This window comes from Rissa tridactyla, chromosome 9, assembly GCF_028500815.1.
Source record: "Rissa tridactyla isolate bRisTri1 chromosome 9, bRisTri1.patW.cur.20221130, whole genome shotgun sequence".
Lineage (NCBI taxonomy): Eukaryota > Metazoa > Chordata > Aves > Charadriiformes > Laridae > Rissa > Rissa tridactyla.
In genome coordinates this window covers 14,434,474-14,456,956 of record NC_071474.1, presented here as the reverse complement: position 1 = coordinate 14,456,956, position 22,483 = coordinate 14,434,474, and the positions used below count along the sequence as shown (strand labels likewise).

Here is a 22,483-nt window from a genome sequence, read left to right as displayed (position 1 = left end):
GTGGAAGTAACTCCATTGACTTAATTGCTGCATTTATACCAGGGAGAGCTGATGTAGCAAGGTGAGAATCAAGCCCATAGGCCAAAAATTTCAAAAATAAGTATCTACAATTAGGTGCCTAATTCCATAATTAGGAACCTATGTAGAGGTGGGATGGTTTTTGAAAGCTGCTGCGGATTGAAAAATTCTGATGAAGTCAATGGGAGCTGGTGATGATTTTTCCTTTGAAAATCAGGCTGTTTTATTTAAATGCCCAAATATTGTTAGGGGCTAATGTTAGATGTCCTGGGCTGACGGTTTTCATTTCCTATCCCTATGAATAACTGTATCAGCATGTACCCAATACACTGAGTTCTCAGCATGTGGTACTCCGTAGAACAGGAGCATAGCCCATCTTGACAGACTCTGATCTGACAGTCTGTGTTTGGGGACTCAAAACAAAAAGATTAGATGAATTTACTTTCCTCTCTTTGATCCTGAGGCAAGCCCCAAATGTAACTGCATTTTTAATGCATTTTTTTAGATCTGTTTGGGTCGATGCTACTAAAATACTTAAATCTAGCTGTTAATTAAAGATGAATGGCACTACAACACATACTCAGATGTATTGGAGGCTGAAGCCAATGGCAGTAACACAAAGGTACGCGTACATACTGAAGACAATTTTCTCAAGCTACCCTTGCTTATTGTGGTTATAGGTATCTTGAGAAGGAATTATGATGAATTCTCTTCCATTTAACTAGACCTGCTTATCTGCATATATTGATGAATTAACCATTTTGGGTTTGGTTTTTATAGCCTCTAAAACTAAATTTTTAGAACATATTGACATTTTAATTATATTGGTTTATAATTCTCTTACTTTTCAGTAACAGCTGCCTCTTCTGTTCTTGCAGACTAATAAATCCCTACAAGCACATAACTCATTTCTATTTTAATGTTCTTTCCAAAGTGGTTACTACTGGTGACAATTAAATTACAGTTGATTCTTCATAGTCTTTTTTAGCACATTTCAAATTTGTTTCATTACATGCTGTATCTTCTAGTGTATTTGTGATTGTCTTCATCCTTTGGCTATAATCTTCTCCCAAGTGTGGTGGCTTTATACCACAGAGGTGGCAGCCATGTGAAAAGCAGTTGTGCCACATGACTTAACTGGCAGTAACTGTCTCCAGGATTCACAGGAATCTTGATCTGCTGCATCAGACATCGCTTCTTTGACAGCTACAGCTGAAAAGACACTCGGTGATATAACCTAAAATACACTCTGTGCCAGGTTGCAGGGACCATGCCAAAAGCGTAAAGTGCTGAAGTTCTGAAGGAAAAGAGTGTCATATATTTATCTTGACTTTTTTTAAAAAAACTTCTTTTCTATATGAACAAGGCATATGTGACAACACTGTGTCATGCTGCCCCAAGTAGGGATTTTTTTGAAAATACGATGACCAGTTTCAGACAAGCTTCACACGTGAGTAGTGTTCATAAGAGAAAAAAGGTCTGACGCATTTCAGGAAAAGAAGGAGGTAGAACAGCCCTGTTAAGGTTTCCACTGTGAAAAAGGCCGCCACAAAAACTCAACCCTTTTCAACACCCGAGACTCTGTGCAAGAGCCGCTTTGACTGCAGGGATGTTGCAGCCTGAGCTCTCACCTGTCTAGACACCAAGGTTAATCAACCATGAGACACAAACTGATAAGAAACTTGGTTTTGTCCCTGCTTGGGCTCCCAGAAGTATGTGTTGGTCTCGACGTGGCAGTGGGAGGGCAGTTGAAGTTCTGTGAGTGTTTCTAGGCTAATCCTGCTTTTGTGTGACGCGTAATGCAGCCATACGCCTTTCAGATGCTTTAACTTGATGTTCAGCTTCTGAAGTCAGAAATGCATTTCAGTACTGTCATTGTTCTCAAAAGATTTCCAAGTATGTGTAAGCAAATTCCCATGGTTGAAGCCCCTTATGCCTTATTTTCTCTGTGTATTCATGCAGCACTCATCCTTTGGTGGGTGACTGGGAGGAAAGTTATGAGTTCAAGCCCAATTTCAGCCAAACTAAGTCCACAAATTTGCTTGGGATGTTTATCTTTATTTTGCTTTTAATAGTATACATGAAATACCATATAATTAGATCTCTCTAATCATTCTCAATGTTCTGTTCTGCTTTTTTCAGATCTGTTATACGTCTATGCGGTCGAAAGTGAAAACGTCCTCCTTTATCTGAAGTGAAGCAGGAGCTGAAGCATGTATCTCAGACATACCCGTTGCTCTCTGGGTCCAGAAATAGTCTTACTCAAGAGGGGAAGCTGACCCTGAAATCTCCTACACAGTCACGTAGAATAGGACTCTGCCCTCCAGACTTGGCTTGCTCTTGTTGTATCCCTTAAAACTTTTTTTTTTTCCCTTTTATGATAAGTGGTTTTCAGGGTGGCATCCACATTTCCCATTGGCATGAAGTCCTAATACGAACCGTGAAGTGATGGGAAACTGTGCTTACTATTTGGCTCATTAATTAAGAAAACACTATGGAAAAAGTGCTTTGAGAGAGCATTTTCTTGGAAGTTGGGCCTAGTTGTATCTCTTGAGCTGTTTAAAAAAAACAAGTGCCAAAGTGAGATTAAGATTTTAAAAATGGTTAAAAATATTACGTGGAGCAGAACAGTTAAATAGCTACAGTTGTAGTTAAACAGTAGAAAGGCAAATTTGATTTTGACTGTAAAACCAATATTAGAACAAGCTACAAACTAATTTGCAATGTCTTACAGCAACAATTAGTGGCCTAAAGGATGTGACTTTTCATTAGGATGACTATCACCAGTAGGAGGATCTGACAGGTGGCTGAATCATACTCAGTGGAGTCATGCTGAACTTCACATATACATACATCTACACTATTTATTGCTCAGTCAAATTCCTCCTTTTATAATTCTGGATTGCCACATTTGCAATTATATTGCATCCGGCAGAGAGCTCTGAGATCTGTAATTACCAAACACGTCTACAGCAGTCACACAGCAACAGAAGTGACACTCATGTACTTAGGAGCGTAATATCAAAGCACTGCATGTGATACTCTCCTACTTGCCTATGTATTTCAGGGTATGACTGAAATGAGAGGTGTTTACTGGACAGTTTATTCTGTGAAGCACCCTCCCAGTGCAATGATGTACAACTGATAAATGAGAGAGGGAAATAGGTGCAGTTCATATGAGCCAAACAGCATAGAATTGAGTTGTTCTGGAATTTTATGTTCTTTGCAATATCTTCAGTGGCTGTTCAACTAGCTGTGGGAAGAGGGTGGCTATCCAGATCCTAGGTGTATATCCATCTGCAGGGACCCTGGTGCACCAGAAAGGGTGGGGAGCTGACTGACCCATGGGCATTGTTCCTCTACAGAAAGGGCAGAAAACATAGAATCACATGCGTATTTATAAGTCATCTGTTGTTGGGCGTGAGTGCCCCCATAGTGCTCAGTCTTTAAGATGGAAGCATTTGTAAACAGTAATCACAGTGGCAGGGAATTGCCAGTGTAACAACTGGAGGTGCAGCCATGCCTGTGTATATCCCAACTACAGAACCACATTAAAGCCAGAGGGGCCTCTATCATCCCAACCATCTCTTCTGACTGAGTCCAACCCAGAGCAACAGAGCTGTCTGTGGGGCTTGCCCTGGCCCCAGTACCAGCCATCTCCTGGTACCCTCTCCAGTCCCTCTACTGTCACAAGGCCATCACACCACAGCCCTTTGAGCCTGCCCTGGTGAAACAGGGGAGCCCTATTGCTGTCCCAAATCTGGGTTCTTTACCCGATATGCAAAGAATCAATCCACACACTGTGTTGAGATATTTGTTTATTTCATGTCTGCGCAGAGATGGGTGCTAGGTGGAAACTCCACAAAGCTAGCACACCTTGGCTTATACATTTTAAGCTTTTCTATTTTACAAAAATCGATTAATTAGCATACTATACTTATCGTTGGCAGATCATAATTTCACAATAAGCTCCTACTGTCTATTTGTACTCTCACTTTGAATTAAAGATATAGTACATTCGTAAATAACTATGCAGACTACATAAGTAGGGGGTCTCATCTAGGAGATGTATAGCTTAAGATCTGGAGGTGTGGTTTTCACATTTTAATGAGCTAAGTTCACCTAAAGGACAGGTACATTTATTGTCAACACTTTGTAACAACTAGCAACCTTGCAGTTCTAAGGGAATGACCCAGTTTTCCCAAGTTAAAGTTCCTTGTGTCTTTTTGCTATCTACAAGCCAAAACAACACACTTGTTTTCTTTGATTGCCCAAGGTCTTTTCTTCCTTAGCAACATCTTATTTGCTTTGCCTTCATCGCTATCAACACAGCAGCTTGTTCCCCCCTCTTCTGTGGGGGTATTAGCAGTGTGCCTCAGTGGGCTCAGGGCAGGGAAAGGGACACAGCCACGGGGAGGCTGGACGGGCTTTGCCAGGCAGGCCTTGAAATGAGGGATCGCGCAGGCCCGTTCCTTTCGGGGAAACTTGAATGTCTGCTGGATTAAGGCGGTTGTGTAAGCGCAGCCCAGCTGACTCCATTGTTTCTCCGCACGAAATAGATATCGGTGTGAAGTGAGCGTCAAGCCCCGCGCTGCCAGGCAGGGCGGGCAGCAGGCGTGTGAGGGGCAGCGGCCGCCCCCGGGGCCGGGGACACAAAGGCGGCCTCCTCCCCTCCTTGGCAGCTCCTCCGGCCGGGCGGTGCGAGCGGGCGGGGGCACAACCTCCCGCCGATCGGGCAGTTCACACTTCTGAATGCCCGTTCAGCGAGCGACTGTATATATAGCCGTATAAATCCCGACAGCGATGGGCAGGCGCTCCTGTGGAAGTACAGGGGGCCAGCGCGGAGGCACCTGTGCAAGGCGAGGAGGGGGCGGCGGCCGACGGCAGCGCGAGAAAGGCCCTTCGCGGGAGCGGTCGGAGGGGCCGCCGCAGCCGGGTGAGTGAGGGGCCGCTCTCCTCCACGGGGAGAGGGGGGGAACCTACCTGTAGCAGGGCTGGATTCCGTTTGGGTGAACCGATAAACGGCGGCTAGGCCGCGCTCCCCGCCACCGGGATGGGCCCGCAGCCGCCGCCGGTAGGCCCCAGGTGGGCCGGCGCTCCGTTGCCATGGCAACCGAGTTGCTCGGCGGGCGGGTGCGGCAGGAAGTGAGGGCAGGGGATTGGCCGCTGCGGGTCACGTGGCGCGGCGGGGGGGCGGGACCGGGGCAGTCGGTCCCGGCCCGGGGGGCGGGATGGGCGCGGAGCGGAGTGGGGCTCCGTGCTGGCGGCGGCCGCGTTCCCCCCTGCCGGCGGCCCAGCGCGGCGGCTCCCCCGCGGCCGAGCTGCCCTGCCCGCCGCTGACGGGTTGTGATGTGTGTGCCCCGCTCGGCGGGAGGCGGGGAGTGCCCGGTGGAGAGGAGGGGAGTTAGTCAGCGGCGAGGAGGAGGAGGAAGGGCAGGAGGCAGAGCCATGGAGAGCAGCGCTCCGCGGCGGCGGCAGGCGCGGGCTGTCTGAGCGGGGCGAAGCGCGGCGGGGCCGGGAATGAAGGTGGCGGGCAGCCCCCCGCCGCCAGCCGCCGGCCGGTGACGGCGCTGGGGGCTCGACGGGGCTGGGGGCTCGGCGGGGCGGGTGGGGGGGGCGGGCGGCTGGCTGCCCTCCTCGGGGCAGGCGGGAGGGAGGGAGGGGACTCCGGGGCTGCCATCGCCCGGGGCCGCGGTGAGTCAGAGCCGAGGTCTGTTGTTGTGGGATTCTTTCCCCAGCAGGTTATAAATAGCCCCGCTCGGCGCCGTGTCACGGAAGGACAGGCCGGCCGGGCGCGGGGAGAGGCCGCCGGCCCTCAGACCCCTACCCCCCCCCCCCCCAGCCCCGCCGCCTCAGCCCGCCCGCCCGCGGGCCCACTGGGAGCCGCGGGGTCGGGCCAGACCCCGGCGGCGCGGCCTCCCTCCGGCTCGATTGTTTTTACACGGACGAGAAGAAGAAAAAACAATAAAAAAAAATAATTAATATCGCTAGCTGGAGGCAGCGACAGCCAGTCTTGGCCGGGGGAGCAGCAGAGCACTTTGGCTCCGGTCAGAGCCCTCCGAGGAGACGGAGAAAATGAAGCCGGAACGAGGTAAACGGTTTATGAAGATATTTCTCTCTTTTTTTTTTTTTTGGTTTTGTTTCTAGAAGTAGGCTGGTGTTTTGTTTCGGTGTTGTCGCTCCGTTTCCTCATCGTTTTGGGGGATGGGAGAGAAGCCGGGTGTTGGGGTTCCCCTCGGGAAATGGTGGTGGCTCTGCGAGGGCACCCTGCGAGGGGATCGTCAGCCCCGTGTCCTGCCTCCCCTTCGGCTTCCCATTGTCTTGGCTGGCTGGAAAGGGAGGAAAACACCCTGGCAAACTCCTTCTGCGCTGGGAATGCTGCAGTTTGTGTGTGTCGTACTCGACACACGGCTGCAGCGCTGAGGGGGGGTCGGTCAAAGGCAAATCGGGCATCGGCGGACAATGCCGGCACAGGCACAGAAATGTCAGAATGTAGCTGAAAAACACCCTCAAAATAACCGTAACTTCCACCTGTGTTGTTTTATAACCTGACAGTGGGATTTTGTTCCGGTTACACAGGAGATGTAGCATAACACGCGTGCTGGAATACTGATTTTTCACGATCATTTGGTTGCTGTCTTATCTGCATTACTGACAGCTGGTTTTACAGAAAAATAAAGTCGACTGCCTATGTATATGTTTATAAAAACACTTCAGCTCTTTTGCAGTATAGCAACAGCTGCTGATGCCCCTAGAGTTGAAAATATGTCATGACTTCTATTTTGATCCACATGAGCAGCGATTATCGATTCCTGTTAGTGAAAGCAAGATTATTTTATTTTAAACAAATCTTATGTCATCGTAGAATTCTGAGTGTTAATTAAAATAACCTCCTTGCTTAGATGTTTGGGTTTCTTAAAGTTTTCATGATTCTGTTGTTTACCTGGTTGCTTTCAGTTTTAAAAACACATCCTTTTTGTGTTATAATCACTTTGGTGTTTTGAGAAACACTTTAATAGAGCTCAGATATCCGTGTATTAAATACTCACACATGACATACTCATCTTAATTAGGTTTGTTAATGACATGTCTGCTAATAGTGACACTGCATAAATGACCACCCCTTAGGTGGATTTCTTGTATGTATATGCGGTAAGGATTATATGGTGTGACGATAGTACAGAACTGATTGTAAACGTATGCATAAATTAACGATGCTTAAGTACTAGGGGTTCGAAATGGACTTTTCTCTTTGCTTTCCTCCCTGTTTCTTAATTGCTTAAACCTTCACCTGATCAATTGCAGCAAGGCAGGTTGTTTTTAGAATCTCTTTAGATTTTAATACCAGACCCTGAAGTTTGAAAACTATTTACTGTCAAGGTGAACTAAAATTTCAAAATAGCCAGGTAAAACCCAAGTCAATATTTGCAGCTTTAAAATGTTCTGCTGTAGCAGTTCAAAACCTCTATATGACCTTTGTCTGTTCTTTTCTTTAATTTTTAGGCAGGAAAAGTTAGCGCATTGGAAACATTTTTAGTTGCTGTATGATAAGTGATCAGATGCCTTTTTTTAACCAATCTGGTGTAGAGGGAGCCAAATTTATAAAGAAAGCAAGTTTTTTAGGTTGTTGGGTGGTTGTTGTGTGGTTGGCTTGGTTTTTGTTGTTTTTTTCCTCAGCTGACAGTTAATAAAATGAGATTTCTATCTGTTGTAAAATATCTGTCACACACTGGGTGAAACCCTTCAAAAGTAGTGTCTTGAAATTCTTTTGAGATAACTAAAAAAAAATCTTGAAATAAATCATGGATCTTGCCAAACATGGAGAGTCTCTCCAGCCATTTTGGTAAATACCTCTAGCTTAACTGTGTGCTAATGTTGTAGAGCAATACCATGCACAAAGAGGGTTGTGAAAGTGCTGCCTAAATGCCACATGCGGCCCACGGAGACTCTTAGGAGGCACGAATCATGCAAATGTTTATATGTGCTGCTTTCTGTGTGGCAGCTGCACCACAGGACACAAGCAGTCAAGTGTGCAGTCACCTGCTTCCAATCGTCGCAAATTAATGGCAAAGGACAGGGGAGAAGCAGAACAGTCAGCTTGCCACAGCCTTCGCTTTGCTACAGACCCTCAAAATCCTGAGAAGACTGCAAATCCACACACCAAGTGAAACGCAAAGAAACAGACTTAAAAAGACTTGAAATGGTTTTGGGTTTTTTGTTGTTTTTTGGTTTTGTTTTTTTTAATTATTTTTACAACTAATTATATCAGAATCCATTTGGAGCAGAGAGATGTAGTTCTTGTAGTTAGAATTAGGCTTAATAAGATTTTAATGCCCAGGCATGTTTGGTTTAGCCTTTGTCATACTACCAATAAGATTCTTGTTATCACCAGCAAAACTGCGTGGTGCAGGAGAAGAAAGGGGAGACCTAAATGTGCAACCACTCTTTTAACAGTGGGAAATGTTATAGAATGTTTTAGTTTAAAACGGGAGGTGAGAGGGATGAGCAGAAATGAAGAAAAAGGGGAGATTTGGCCCTCAGGTACTTACCTCCCTTTATAATAAGGAAAGTTTGAAAATTACAGACATAAACATGCAATATATGAGAGCAGTATGGAGGAGATGGAATGTGGAGTGTTGCACAGCAAACCTGCGGAGCAGTTTTGCAAGTGAGGAAGAGAGGTTTGAAAGTGCAGGTAAAAACGTGGACTTATTTCTTTGCCGTGCAGAGGCACAGGGTATTCACAGGACGTGTCTCATGAGCATCGCTCAGGACTTGCCCATCAGGTGGGGTGTCAGTGTGGAAGGGCAGTGGTTTCTCTGAGCACATTCACGTAACTACCTCTATACCTGGTCTAGAGAGTGCAGTAACTAAAATACTGATGGCTGCAGCTTGGCTTTGCCTTTCCTACACTGCCATTCTTGAAGTGTTGAATGTTGAAGGCATCCTAAAATAAAGCGGTCACGTTGCTTCAGCTGCAGCTTTACCAGCGCCGGTGAGAAGAAAGATTTATCCCCCTTTCTTAAATACGATGTTTTTGGAGTGACGTTTGAGCTTTGGGGGTTTTTTTTTTGTCTTTCTGCAGTACCAACATATCAGCTTACCTAGCTTTGATCCATGGTATCATCACGATTTAGTTTCTGCAGTACAGCTGCCTAGTCAGCTGCTTCGTGTTGCACATTTGGACCACTGTTTCCTTTCTCAAGTACAGAGCTTTGCTCTTGCTTCTATTGAACTTCGTTCTAATGACTTCTGATCGCTTCGCCAGTTTATTGAGTTTGGAAGACAGAACTAGACTTCGTAGCAGAGCGCTTGCGAACTCTTCCAGTTCAGCTTTGTTCCTAAACTGTATAAACACACTGTTTCACCATCGGAGTTAATGAAAACATTGCATAATGTCAGGGTGATAGCTTACTGCCAAGCTCGGAAGGCTTGTTATGTACTCTGAGAGTACACTTGGTGCACAACTGGAAAAAATCTTGCGGTTTAGATGAATCTACAGTATAGTCGTATTTTACTGTGGGAATGTTACAAGACATCAAAAGTCTTACTATAGTCTAATTAGCTCAAAGTTACTGCTCCTTCCTCCTCCCTCCCCCTCGCTGCGTGAATGATCAGTTAAAGGAGGAAGACGGCCTTGTTTGTCTCTAAATGCATGCTAGCTGTTTTTTATCACCTTATTCTAGTCTTTTCTTACTTTTTTATTACCTTGCTTTGTTTGTTCCTCTGCTGTGTGTTGTGTAGAGACTGTTCTGTTTTCACTTACAAATTAAGCAAAAAGCAGTTGTCTCTTACTTTCTGAAGTATTAATTCCCTTCTCGAGATTACCCTAATTTAAAGAAATGGCTTTCTGTCTACAAGAGAGGAACAATCAGTCTGAAGATTGCTTTTTCTCTTCTCCTTCCTTGTTTGCAAGTCAAACTGGAATACGTGCCTCTGGGTCTCTTCATAGTAATGAGGTTAAGAGAATTTCTTCCACCTTATTTGGTGGTTTGGTATGGAAGGAGCTAACTCTTTGGGTTCAACAAAAGTCTGTTTACTACCTCATGTTGGAAAAATAGCCAAAGGATTTTTGGATGTGTCTGTGAAGAAAGCTGGAGGAGAGATTAATGAAGATGAACACTTGATTGGATGCTTTTCTTCTTCAAAGTCTTAGGAGGAAGGATGAGGAGGCATGGAATTGGAGGAAAGTGAGCTGAACCAGCGTGTTTAGGAGTTGTGGAGTTAAATGTTAAGTTAAAAAGTCTGGATAAGGTCCTTGTTTTTAAAAGCAAGACTTAGTTTTATGCTCTATATTAATTTTGTGAAAGATTTTTGTGGAAAACTTTTTAGCAAAGATGATTTGCTACCAAGTATTCAGATAAGGAAGTGAAAACATCTTTTGAAAACGGATGAGTGGTATTTTGGTGACCTGTGTTGCACAGTGATACAGACACTTTAATTCTATAATATCTTCTCAGTGAAATGTCACGAAGCACTTAAACTTTTCCGTGGTAGAACCATGTAGCCAGTAAACAAAGTAATAAACTGGAAATGAGGTGCTTCCTGCTTAGTGGAGTTGTCACTCCAGAAGCGTTTGGGCAATGCTTCAGGCTTGGTTGCCACAGGTAAGTGCAGGTTGGGTGATAATGAGCTGGATGGAGGTGACGCTGCTCCCTGGCCCGGGAGGAAGCCGTGCTGGCAAACACGCTCTGCCACGCAGGGGCACGTGCCAAAAGGTGCGCGTGGTGAGGGAGGCTGGCGCTGACAGGCAGGAAAGGGGGGGTGTGGGGTGTCCTGCCCTTCCTATGTGGATTTCTTTCAAAAAAACCCAGCTTATCCTTTAAAAGAAAGAAAAACTAAAACTGGTCAGGATAAAAAAACCAAAAACAACAAAACCAATCAAACTGACAGGTGGTGAGGATATTATACTCAGATTCCATTTTATAAGGCACAAAGCCATCTAGCCCTAATCTTTGGGGAGAGCGGATTTGTCCTGATAACACATAGTATATAGATGCTGTGGATGAGGATGAGTGAACAGGAATATATGCCTTTTTTTTTTTCTTTAATTGAGGGTAGAGTCTAGATTCTTTCAATACAACTCCGTCCTTGCACCCAAGAAGTGGGAACTCATTAGATTTCTACTACAAAAATTTAACTTAGAAGAATTCTTAGCTTTCTATCTTAACCTTTTTTTCCCCTCACAAAATAAATCTAAGGCTATTCATTTGTAGAATTGGAAAATCCTTAATTTTGTGTTGAAATACCTGCTTATGTTGAAGTTTTCTACCCGTTCTGCAACTGGTACCTAGTGTTGACAGCAAGGCAAGTCCTCCTGTTGTAGAAGTAGTTTTTGGGTTGGAAGAGTGCTTTTGTCCATGTTCAACAGTGAGATTTCTTCACTGCATGGCTGTTCCTCAGGGAGAACAAACCATACTAGTAACAGCTTTGCCATTTTCTTTTCGTTTCGTTGGAGTTGTCCATACTAGCCACCTTCAGAGGGGCTCTTGTTGCTAAACCAGATGTTGCTGGAGTGGCATTTAGGTGGGTGTTTTAGGGCTTGTGGATATGCTAAGTCCATAGGCTTGGGCTATGTAACTGTCCCATCTGACTGTATTCTTTACTTGCTAAAGAGAGAAACTTTGGCGTGCCAGATCAGATCCCTGGGCTGAAGCATATTAGATTGGATTTAGTTGTTAAGGGCAGTGTTGAAACTATTATTGGATCTGAGGATCTGCCAGTTTCTAAATGTTTTTAAAAATAAGCTAACATTTATAAATATGGATTCTCATGAGAGATGTGAGTTTGTTGCCAAATGAAATTCTGCTTATTAAAATTAGAAGTCTTCTGTGAAAACAGAGCAACTGACAGGAACAAACCAGCTATATGACATTTGTTAAAAGTACTTGCTCTGTCTACTTCACTGTTTACAAAATGTTTCTTTGTTATTTTGACAAATGTCTGCTAATAGCAACTGTTAAATGGTGGTGAAATAGCCATAGCCTTTTATCCTATCAGCAACAAGTTAAGGCTAACAGTCCAGCAGTGACTAGCTGTTCCTTTAGTCAATAAGGTCTTGCAGTTCAACTGTAATTATAGCTATAATAACTACTTTCTCCATTCTGATGTGATACTATGTTTTTCAGATTTTTTTCAAGGTTTCTCACATCATTGTCTTTCAAGGTGGTAGTACGTTGTTCAATCTTCGCAGGTCACTTGTATTTAATGTTTAGACAGAAGACACTTTTTAAGATTAAATTGTTTTAGAAGTGCATGTACAATTGCACAGTTACTTTTGTACTACTGAGTACAAAACCTTCATGTATAAGTAGGCAATTAAGGTTGTCTATAAACCTGGGTGAATGCAAATATAGAAGAGTGCCTCTTGGACTTGGGTAGATAGTTGGACTTTGGAAGACTTCACATTCATTATGAGTTCCTGTTTCTGCTTGTCCAGTGCAGGGTGGGATGAATATAGACATAAGCACACAGCCAAAGCCATGTGCAGTTATTCTTGATCCGCATGCATAACTGTACCGAGATTGGAAGAGATATTTTTTTATAAAGGTTACTTGTAAACAGTATAATAGAGTTGTAAGAGTCACGAAAATTCTCCAGCTGTTCTTAACAATTCAGTGTTATTCTGACCAAATAAAATGTTTATACTTAACTTGCTTATATTAATATATTTTCTTCCTTGTTAAATGGGCCTGGTATAGTTCTTTTCGCTAGTGATTGTTGCGTTACCTTTTAATGTTAGCTTTGTGACCAAAATTATTTAAAGTTATCTGGAATGGTGTTACTACATTATACTGACTCAAAATGCAGAGATGTAATGGGATAGTATGAGAACACTCTCGGGGAAAATTTGGAGAAGAGCTGTGTATGAATCAGTGGAGGCAGATGAACACATGGGGAAGGAAGTGCCCCACATACACAAAATGCTAATGACACTTCCATGGGTGTTCTGAAGGGAACACTTACTAAGAATAAAGGTGAACAAAATAGTCTTACTGAGAAGTCTTCTGAACCACTTAGTTTCTTTAAGAGGAGTTCTTCAGCTCCCCCCGTACACATTTATTTTGATTTTAACATTTTTCGTTTTGTGGCATCCAGTCTCTCTTTGTCCAGTGTTGAGTACCCAGTAACCACGGGGCAGTTACACTTTTCTGTTAGCAGTGATCAGTGCATTTCCCAAATCTATTGTGAAGTATGACTTGTTTTTGTTCCTAGGGAAAAAACAAGTTGGATTTTCTTCTGAGGTATAATAAAAAAAGAGAACATATCTGAAATGAGGAATTTCTGGTTGCACACGTGCCATGTCATCTGTTTTACATTGAGTAGCCTGTGAAGTTAGTGATTTTTTTTTCCATTAAGATCCCTGGGAACCGAGTTGGTAAGTCAGTCCATTTTAGTCTGTGAACTTCTTTGGTGAGACTACAAGCAGGTGACTGCTTGTGCTAGTTTAACCTCTTAATGGTGCTGTGCATGCAGGGGTTCCTTTTGCCCACTGAGGAGCCTTCAGGATTTCTAGGGCATGTTTCACACTTCTCTGCTGCAATAAATTAAACTTCTTTCTCAGAGTGCTGTGCAAGTATCATCTTGTCGTTGGGTATAACAGGGGAGGGAAGGGCAGAGAGAACTTGAGTGAAGAGTTGAGGATGGCGAGTATTAGCCCGTGTCCTCAGTACAGCCGGTACCGTGGTGGGGTGGTGGTGGTTGCTTCTGAGGGTCAGGGGAAGGAGAGGTGTGGGAGGAGCTGCTGTGGTCAGCACAGTCTTTTTTCAGAGTGGTGGGACGCCCTTCTCCCCTGCCAGGTATTGTTCTCCTTGGTTCCCTGCCAGGGCACGGGCCCGACAATATAAGTGAAACCAGCCATGGCTCGCCCAGGCTTTCAGGCAGGTCATCAAGTTTGGTCTGCAGATTTGGAGAGGCAGAGAGGGTGGTTAAGAGTAATATGCGAGAAAATGTCTGTGATGACTAGTCGCTGAAGGCATAACTTCTGTCTTAGCAGAGTTTTTGATGTGTTGATGCTTTGTGCAGTTTTCTGTAGTCACAGGTATCAGTGCATTTTTGTGTGTGTTAGCTCTGAATAGTTACAGCACAACCCCAGTAAGACATCCTATTTATTTATTCTTTTTTGTTACAGCTTTTTTTAGTCAGGCTTTTAATTCTGATTAAGTAGTTGGACTTGGGGGTAGTGGGGAAGAGAACAGATGCATCAAGAAGAGAAGAGCTTTAGTAAACATTCCTCTGATGTGGAGTAAAGGAGGAGGAGTTTCCTACCAGTAGGAAATGAACAGGGACAAAATCATTGAGATCAGTATGGACTGGGAATACAGGGTTAGGGGAAGGGGATTAATATCAACACTCATGCTGGTCAAAGGTAAATCCTTTTTCTCTGCTGTATAATTCTTTAAACATGACTCTTTAAGCATATTTAAGCATGCAGGGTTTCCCACTTCAGATGCCTTTTAATGAAAAGCATGGCGTTGTTTCGCTTTATTTTGAAGGGGAAACAGCTTCTTCCTTTTGAAGCACGTGCTATTCAAATGGCCAAAGAAATCTTGTTTACCATGGAGAAGCCATGAGAAACAGCGTATCTGGAGGACTAGAACCGTAGGAGAGGGCTGGGTAATGATTGCTGTCATAATGACGCTAGTGGCAGTACTCCTGATGTAGGATGTTCAGACAGTCAGTGCAAGGAAGGTGTGGAAGACCCCTTTAGAAGTGTGCTTGCTGTAGAACCAAGTAGCCACCATATGGAGCTGAAACAGGAGGAATAGTTGATAATACTAGAAAAATTTGAAGATAAAGATCAGGAAATCAGTGTAAAACTGCTAGAATACGCATCTGCCTCATCTTACATTGAGTTAAGTTCACTAAAATTGGTGTAACTGGCTATTATTGTACTGCCTTTGGAGGTTTCCTACTGATAGTCTCACTGATTTAATGATTTTCTGTAAGAAAGTATTTGGATCTGTTAGAAAAGGTTAAGTGATGTTGCTCTATGCATTGTGTGTTCTTTCATCCCATTTTCATTTTGAGAATATAATGGCCTTCAGTTTCATAAATGTTTTAGGACACTTTGTAAGCTGGTTGTATTTGTTCTCAGTTAAGCTTTTGGTATGAAATGTTAAGCAGCTTTATGATCTGCACCGATTTTGGTTTAAAATCATGGTGGAACCGTTAGCACCTGATGCTTTCAGCCTTTCTAGGTGTGCTGCAGACTATATGTCGTCTTTCTTACTCATGAAATCTGACTTTAAACATCAGAAAAAGGGAAGCTATACATAAATTATTAAGACTGGATGGTATATCTTATCAGCTCATTAACATGCATCAGAGCTGAGCTCAGCTTTGTTCTGAGGAACTGAGCATGTGCGTGGGAGGAAGGGGAATAGGGTTGTCTACATGAGTGCTTAGTGTTTTTATGTTCTGCAAATTAATAACTCAATCCAAAATGATTGTTTCAAGCAAGGGATGCACCGATAGAAATATGCTCTTGTTTTTAGCTTGTCTCTACGACTAGGCTGCGTGAACATAAGGTGCCATGAAGTCACTTATGCTTCGCTCCTTAGGGGTCACGGGCACACTTTGCTTTTTGGGCACAAGGCAGGGCTGGAATCGTAACTGGAGTGTTTTTCTGAACTGGCTCATTACTAGACACCCTGTGCTTTGGCATGGCCCTCCAAAGGCTGAAGTTGGGTGTTTTTGTAATGTAGGGATGATGCCAATTATGTCTGCTGGCAAGTGCTGCTGAATTGATGCGTAGTTGACTTGATACTGGGATGAACCTTGCTTGGCTGGGGTTTCCTGCTTTGTGAAATGTGTAGGACTGCTTATTCCTAAAGATCATGTTTGATAAAATCCGTTCCTTTCAAGACCTCATCATTTTTTATTTTTATAAGTGTCATCCTGTTTGCAGCAGAAGGTGGGTTAAAATACAGTCTGTTTATCTTCCTTATTGTTAGTAATTTTGCACAGTATTAAAACTGCAAGGGCATTACTAGTATTTTAAGTGTAGCTACTTTATGATGATGGAATATGCAGTTTAGGATAAAGTACTATGTATATCTCTGCACTACTGTGTTCTCTTATGTTCAGTCACACTAGCAATGCCCTGTTACCATAGGTATCTTGTGCCTGTGCTGGAGTTTGTGGAAGAATACAAGATCAAACAGATAAATGAGTAGCATGCTTCACGGTGGGGTTTGTTTGGTGGAATTTCTAATATTGTAATTTCTAAATTTAGCATTTTATTAGGCCAGATGCATCCATTTCTGGGGTGTTCTTTCACAAATATGCACAGAGCTCAGCTGTGTATATCTAGGGCTGGCTTAGGACTGTAAGCTTAAAAGCTGGAGCGTCAACATGCTGTCCTACTTTTAGTGTATTTGAGGAATATCAGGTGTGAAAAGGATCTTTGTGTTTGTGCTCCAGTAGGCCCAGTGTGGGGAGACTGTTGAGGAGCATTGTGGTGGGTAGGTATGCTTGTCATCTAGAGGCAGCTGCTCCTCACTAAAATATTGTTAGTTGGCCTGTAAAAACAACTGGGTGGCTCCTGAATGCCATCTCTGCTGGCCGCCATGGGAATTGGCTCGGGGTTATTGCTTCTGCCTCTTGTTAGCAAAACTTTTAAACATACTGTGTTTACCAGTGTGATAAATATTCCTCTTGCCCCTCCCATTTCTCCCATAGATAGTGAATAACTGTTTCATAGGAAATAGTCTGAGTACTGTTTTCAAAGGCTAGGTGGTTGCTCGATTAAGAAAACTTCAAACTGCTTTTTCAGACAACTGTGTAAACTATGGTGGCTTTGTAGAAGTAAATGTTCCATGAAAGAAAAATACTTGGAAAGCAAACTGAGATAAAATATACAGGAAGCTTGAATGTCAGTGACTAATGAAATGGTATGTTTTGCGTATAACTTTCTGTAAGGCACTATCTGTATCTACAATCTTTAAATGGCCCAACTACTAAAAGGTATCCAGACTTCCTCGGATAAAATGTCTACTTAAAAATCTGGTATAGTCTATGTTTTCTCACAACCACAGCTAAATGGTACTGCTATGTAAAATGTGAGTGGGGAGAAGTCTTTGTTCTGTGAAGTAAGTAGCACGTTTCCCATGCTCTTGGATGGGTTAGTGGGTGCTACTGGATTTTGAATGTGGTTGTGAAGTCTAGTTTGTTCTGGACTTCTCATAGTTTCATGGCATCTAATTACAGAACAAGAGTTTTATTCTTGTGTTGTGACGTGGCTAGGCTGAGAGTAAGATTTTTTTTTTTGTGTGTGTGTGCTGATTATGTCAATATGGTTGAATGTTGTCTGACTTTAGTTCTTGTAAATAGACTCAGAATGCCAGGTTGGAAGGGACCTCAGGGATCATCTGCTCCAGCCTTTCTTGGCAAAAGCATGGTCTAGACAAGATGGCCCAGCACCTTGCCCAGCTGTACCTGAAAAGTGTCCAGAGATGGGGAATCCACCACTTCCCTGGTGAGATTATTCCAAAGGCTGATTCTTCTCAGGGGGAAAACTTTTCCTCTTGTGTCCAACCAGAATCTCCCCAGGAGTAACTTGTACCGGTTACCCCTCCTCTTTTCCATGTCACCCCTTGTGAAAAGGGAGTCTTCATCGTCTTTGTAGCCACCCTTTAAATACCAGAATGTGGTGATAAGGTCTCCCCTAATTTTTCTTTTCTCCGGGCTGACCAAACCCAATCCTCTCAGCCTTTCCTGTAGGTAAGCGCTGGATGAAACCGTTCAATGCGGACAGCATGTCGTTTAGAGCGCACCTGGAATAATACCTGCAGTTTTGACTACTCCTTTAAAACAACTTCATAAATTAGTCCCCAAAAGTGCCCTGTGAAAAGCTCGGGGGGGCGGGGGGGAGACGACGATGGTAGATGCGGTGGTGGGGATGGTCCCCGGGTGGGCTGGCGAGCCAGCGGGGGCTGCTCCTGCCCCGGGGGGGCTGTCGGGGCCGCAGGGAGGAGGCAGCGGAGCCTCTTTCCGCCCGGTGTTGCTCACCTCGCCCGCCCCGCGGCCGGGGGCGGCTCCTCACGCCCGGTGCTGCGGGCGGGGGGGCCGGGCCGGGCCGCCGAGGAGGCCGGCGCTCGCCCCGGCGGGGCCAATCGCCGCCCGGGCCCTGTTGCTATGCGCGCCCCTACTCTGCCTCCTTTGTGGGAGCTGCCGTGGGCACCCACCCGCGGCGGCGGCGGCGCGGCGGCGGGGGCGGAGGGCCGCGCCGGGAAGGTGCGTACCGGCAGGGATCCGGGGGACCCCCGCCGCCCCCCTCCCCGGGCCTTCCCCGGGGGGTGACCGTGGGCGATGGGACTGAGGGTGTCGTGGAGGTGGGGGGGGCTCCGGGAGCAAAGCGGGTGGTGGGGGGGTTGAGGCCGGTAGCACCGGGCCGGCCTGTCTTCCCGGGCTTGGGACAAGTCCAAGCTGTGTCACCGTGAGAGCGGTTTGCCGGGTTTTGGTGGTGTTTTTCTGAAATCCGGCTGTGCTAAAGTTTGTCTCTCCGGCCGAGCTGCAGAAGTGTGCTGGCCTTCCTCTGTACAGAGTTCCTTTAAAAAAACGAGCCAGAACCCCAAACAGTTTCACCGTATGCTCTTCCTTTCGTACGCTGAGCCTATGAAAGGTTGGGATTTTGTGAGGTCTTTTCTTTCAAGCTCTCTTTAAAGGAAAGTAATGGACAGCCTAAAAATTAACTGTTAATTCATTACATTGTTAGGGTAAGAGTATTAAATGGCCTGGAACAGGAGGGGCAAATTTTTAAGCCTTAAAAGTGAGACATCTAGTTAAATGTCAAATCAGTCAACAGTTGTAGTTAGTGTAGCCATATGTAACTGCTTGACTCTTCATTGTTATGGAGAAAAAAAAAATATCTCCCTTTCCCTTCCCAAAAACACCCTGCAGCTTAACTGAGTTTCTTCTGTGCCTTGTTATGTAGGTCAAGTTTCTCTTTTTTTTTTTCCTTTTTTTTTTTTCTCGCCAGCAGGAGGAAACTATTGCAGTATTTTGATTTCTGCTAGAAACAATGCATGAAAGCATTATCAGCCCTTTGCCACTACTTGTTTGTCTCGGGGCAGATGAAGCTGATGCAAATATGTCAGCTTTGGGGGCAACTAAAAATATGTATTTTTAATTAGCAGCTTACTGGTTGCTTAACTGCATGCTATGTTTAAAGCTAATTAAATAGCATAGTGAACTCAGTGCTGAATTGAGGATTATCCATTCCTTTTTATGCAAACCTGTTCTCTAAAAATGCAAATGTTGTTCCAACGAAGTGCTTGCATCTGTTTTCGTCCTGGCTCTAGAGCTTGTTGGTATTCCTCTGAAAGGTACCGGAGCTCTAGCTTAAGCGAGCCTGCTGATATTAGATGTTCACCTCCTGATACAGGAGGAGGAACAATTCCACTAGTGTACTTGTGAGGCTTGTGTGGGAATACTGGTTTTGAATCGCTGAAGTGTTGCTTTATAAAGTAGTAAGGAATTTTTGAGAGGACAAAGTGAAATTTCTTAATGGCATATATTAATTTTTAAATGTGTTACTTTAATGTCTGCCACTTTGCTATGTAGACAATTAGCATATATTAGGAGAGAGGAAGGCAAGAGGGAGGCAAACTAGATTCTTGGCTGAAATTCTGTCAAACCTTTAGATTTTGACCCTATGTAACATTTTGAATACCAGAAGACTATTAAAGCTTAATAGCATGAGTTACAATGTGGAAACTTGTAAATAGCTGAATTGTGCTGTGTGACACAGTCAATTCTAAAACTATCAAAAATGTTCTATTGTTTTATGCATTCAAGATGCCATAGTAGGCTCTGGTGTCCATTTTAAAATGGGCGGTCTTTTACACAGCTTGAGAGTTGTAATGTCTTCATTTATCCTCACAAATAAAGTTTAAAAACAATTTTATGGTCCTGGCCATTCTCACAGAATTTTTTTTTTAAATGAGAAGCATGTATTGTCTCTTTTGTAACTTTTTTACTTTTGCAGGTTACTGTTTAACTGCTTAAGGGCAGGCCTTGTAGGTGAAGGTTAATAGCGTTGGAAAAATTACCCGAGGAGCTTCACGCTGCTCCACCATCATCAATTTCAGCTCAGTTCTTTCAGAGCTCCTTGCGTTTCTGATGAAGAAGTACAGTCTCTGCCTTTTGGTCTGCTAGCCTTCCTCCTTTCCCTCCACCCCACCCTCTAAATAATCTGGACTGCAAATACTGAAACAAACCTACCAGAGCCGGAGGTAGCCTCACTAGCTAGGAGGAGGATTTTGGGTGGTCAAACGTGTTCTGACAAAGTTCCACAAGATAAATTACCCACTGCTTAGATGACAATGAACAGGTTGTAACATCAGAGTTTTGAGAGATGAAGTAAGAAAGCACAAAGAGAAGATGAATACAGAAAGGAACTGCAGTAGAAGAGGTCAGATGTCATGAAAATAGTTTGCTCTGGGCTTTTTGTGTTGTCTTTTTCTTCATTTCAGATAAAATAATGGGATTCTTAATCTACATTCCTTACCCGAGGACACTTCCTAACAAGTCTTGTGCTTTTTTTCCTGTGTGTTTTTTTAAGTACCCTCATAACTAGTTCTGTTCTAGCAGCAGTGCTGCAAGAGGTTCCAGCTTGTAGCTGTGATTTCTAACTGACATGTTGTAATAAAGTAATAAGAGTATCAGCTCCTACTTAACCTGCGTACTATATATCTAATGTTTAATATGTTGTCCGTTAAAATAAAGTGCTTGAATTCTTGAGTGTTTCTATCTCTTCTCCTTGTGAATATTCTTTAAGAGCTTTATTATTAACAGTGCATTTGCACTGTTTGGTTTGTTTCTCATTTTCTTGTTTTTCAGTTATTCTGGGGAAATGGAAAAAAAAAAAACAAACAAGGGCAGCTCATTGGTGTTAGTAGGTGCCTCACATTTAGGTAGAAAATGTGCTTAACAGTTCTTCCGCAGTGTGACTGTATTTATCTGGGGCTTAGGTATGCCATCAGCATTCACATAGCTTCTTGGAGTTGACCCAAGTCTCTGGAGTTGACATGGTTTGATAGTCAGAAAGCTGCCCTGGATGTAATTCACCATGTGAAAGTTCAGCATCTGTAACGGAGACTTTTTTCCTGAATGTGCTGAAGGAAAAACCTTTACCTTTTCAGACACTTCTAGACTGTGTACTTGCATTGTTCTCACTGGAACCAGAAGTAATGAAGCTGTCTGGGTTCTTGATTTGATATGCTGTTGTGTGGGTCTCTAAATGATTGTGTTGTATCAGCTCTATCCTATGCAGGTGTGGTTGTATCTACCAAATCTCTCATCTTGGTAGAATCTGAGAAGGCATCTTAGCACCAGGTCTTGCCACACTGAGATTGCTGGTGCATATAACAGGCTGCTGCTTGCTTGTTGCTTGAATGAAGACTAGCCTGGAAAATACTGTCTTGTTATTTGGATGTGTGAATTAGTCTTCTGATGCTCTGCAACTCTCTTTCCATGTTCCCACACAAACACTTTTCAAATTTTTCTTCCACTTTATAAGTTCGGAGGATCTGAGCTTTACTGGCTGTGCCTGTGAACAGAATGCTCTTAGCATATGTGATGCAGTATTTCCTTATTACATGACTGAAAAGAGGACTTCCCGGCTGCAGGCCTCTTGTTCCTAGTAGTACTGACTTTTTTAATTTTTTTTTGTGTGTGTGAAGTAGTTTTAGGAACAGTAAAAGAAACAGTCATCTTGTTCCCTTTTTGTCACTGTATAGCCTCCCACTTTCTTCTGAGAGCATGGTGAGTGAGGAACAAGAAGAGTGGCCTGCTCTCCTAGGACTGGATTCAGAGTGAGTCAGTATTTTCCTTTAGGTCAGAGAGACTTGAATTAAGATACCGAAGTCCAGATACAATAAAAGATTTTTAACTCCAAAATTCTAAACTTGGAATATGAGAACTAAGATTTTGTTTTCTTAGTGTATACAGCTAGTAGATGAATATATTTCAGATTCTCTTAGAGGATATAAGGCAGTAATTCCTTGATAGTAGCTGTCCTGGTTTGAGGTAAAACAGAACCAATTTTCTGTTTTGTAATTTTACTTTTTAGCTGGGCCTCTTCTAACTGACTAAACTTGGAAATTAACAGCATATTGTTCAGCAACTGTTCACTCTGAGTGATAAGACCTGGTTATGCCAAGGAATGGTATGCACAGAGGCTCTCGCTTAGACTTATTGCCATAACAGCCAAGGTCAGCTCACTTTGCTGTTTGCCCCGTTAGAGGGTCGGAAGCGGAGAAGCGTAGAGGGATCCCACCTGTAGGGAGGATTGGACAGGACAGGTGACCCAAAACTGACCAACAGGGTATTCCATCCCATCTGCCCCATGCTCAGTATAAAAGCTGAGGGATCAAAGGGGCAGGGTTGCTCTGGCTTGCTCTTCAATGGCTGATGTCTGAGGAGGACCCTGCCTTTGATCTGGATCCGAGCATTCCTGACT

At 43.9% G+C, this 22,483-nt stretch overlaps 1 protein-coding gene across 3 annotated transcripts in view; it reads left to right on the top strand.

Moving 5' to 3' along the window:
- Window positions 1–5,691: 5,691 nt before the first annotated feature.
- Window positions 5,692–22,483, top strand: part of ATOSA (atos homolog A) — a 51,061-nt gene continuing 34,269 nt past the window's right edge. For 2 of the 3 annotated variants that reach the window (XM_054215360.1, XM_054215359.1), the window contains exon 1: window positions 5,692–6,109. In XM_054215360.1, the coding sequence (XP_054071335.1) occupies window positions 6,094–6,109 (16 nt within the window). In that variant the 5' untranslated portion in view covers window positions 5,692–6,093. Of the gene's footprint in view, window positions 6,110–18,168; window positions 18,256–22,483 lie in introns of those variants that run through there. The other variant, XM_054215361.1, reaches the window with a different exon arrangement.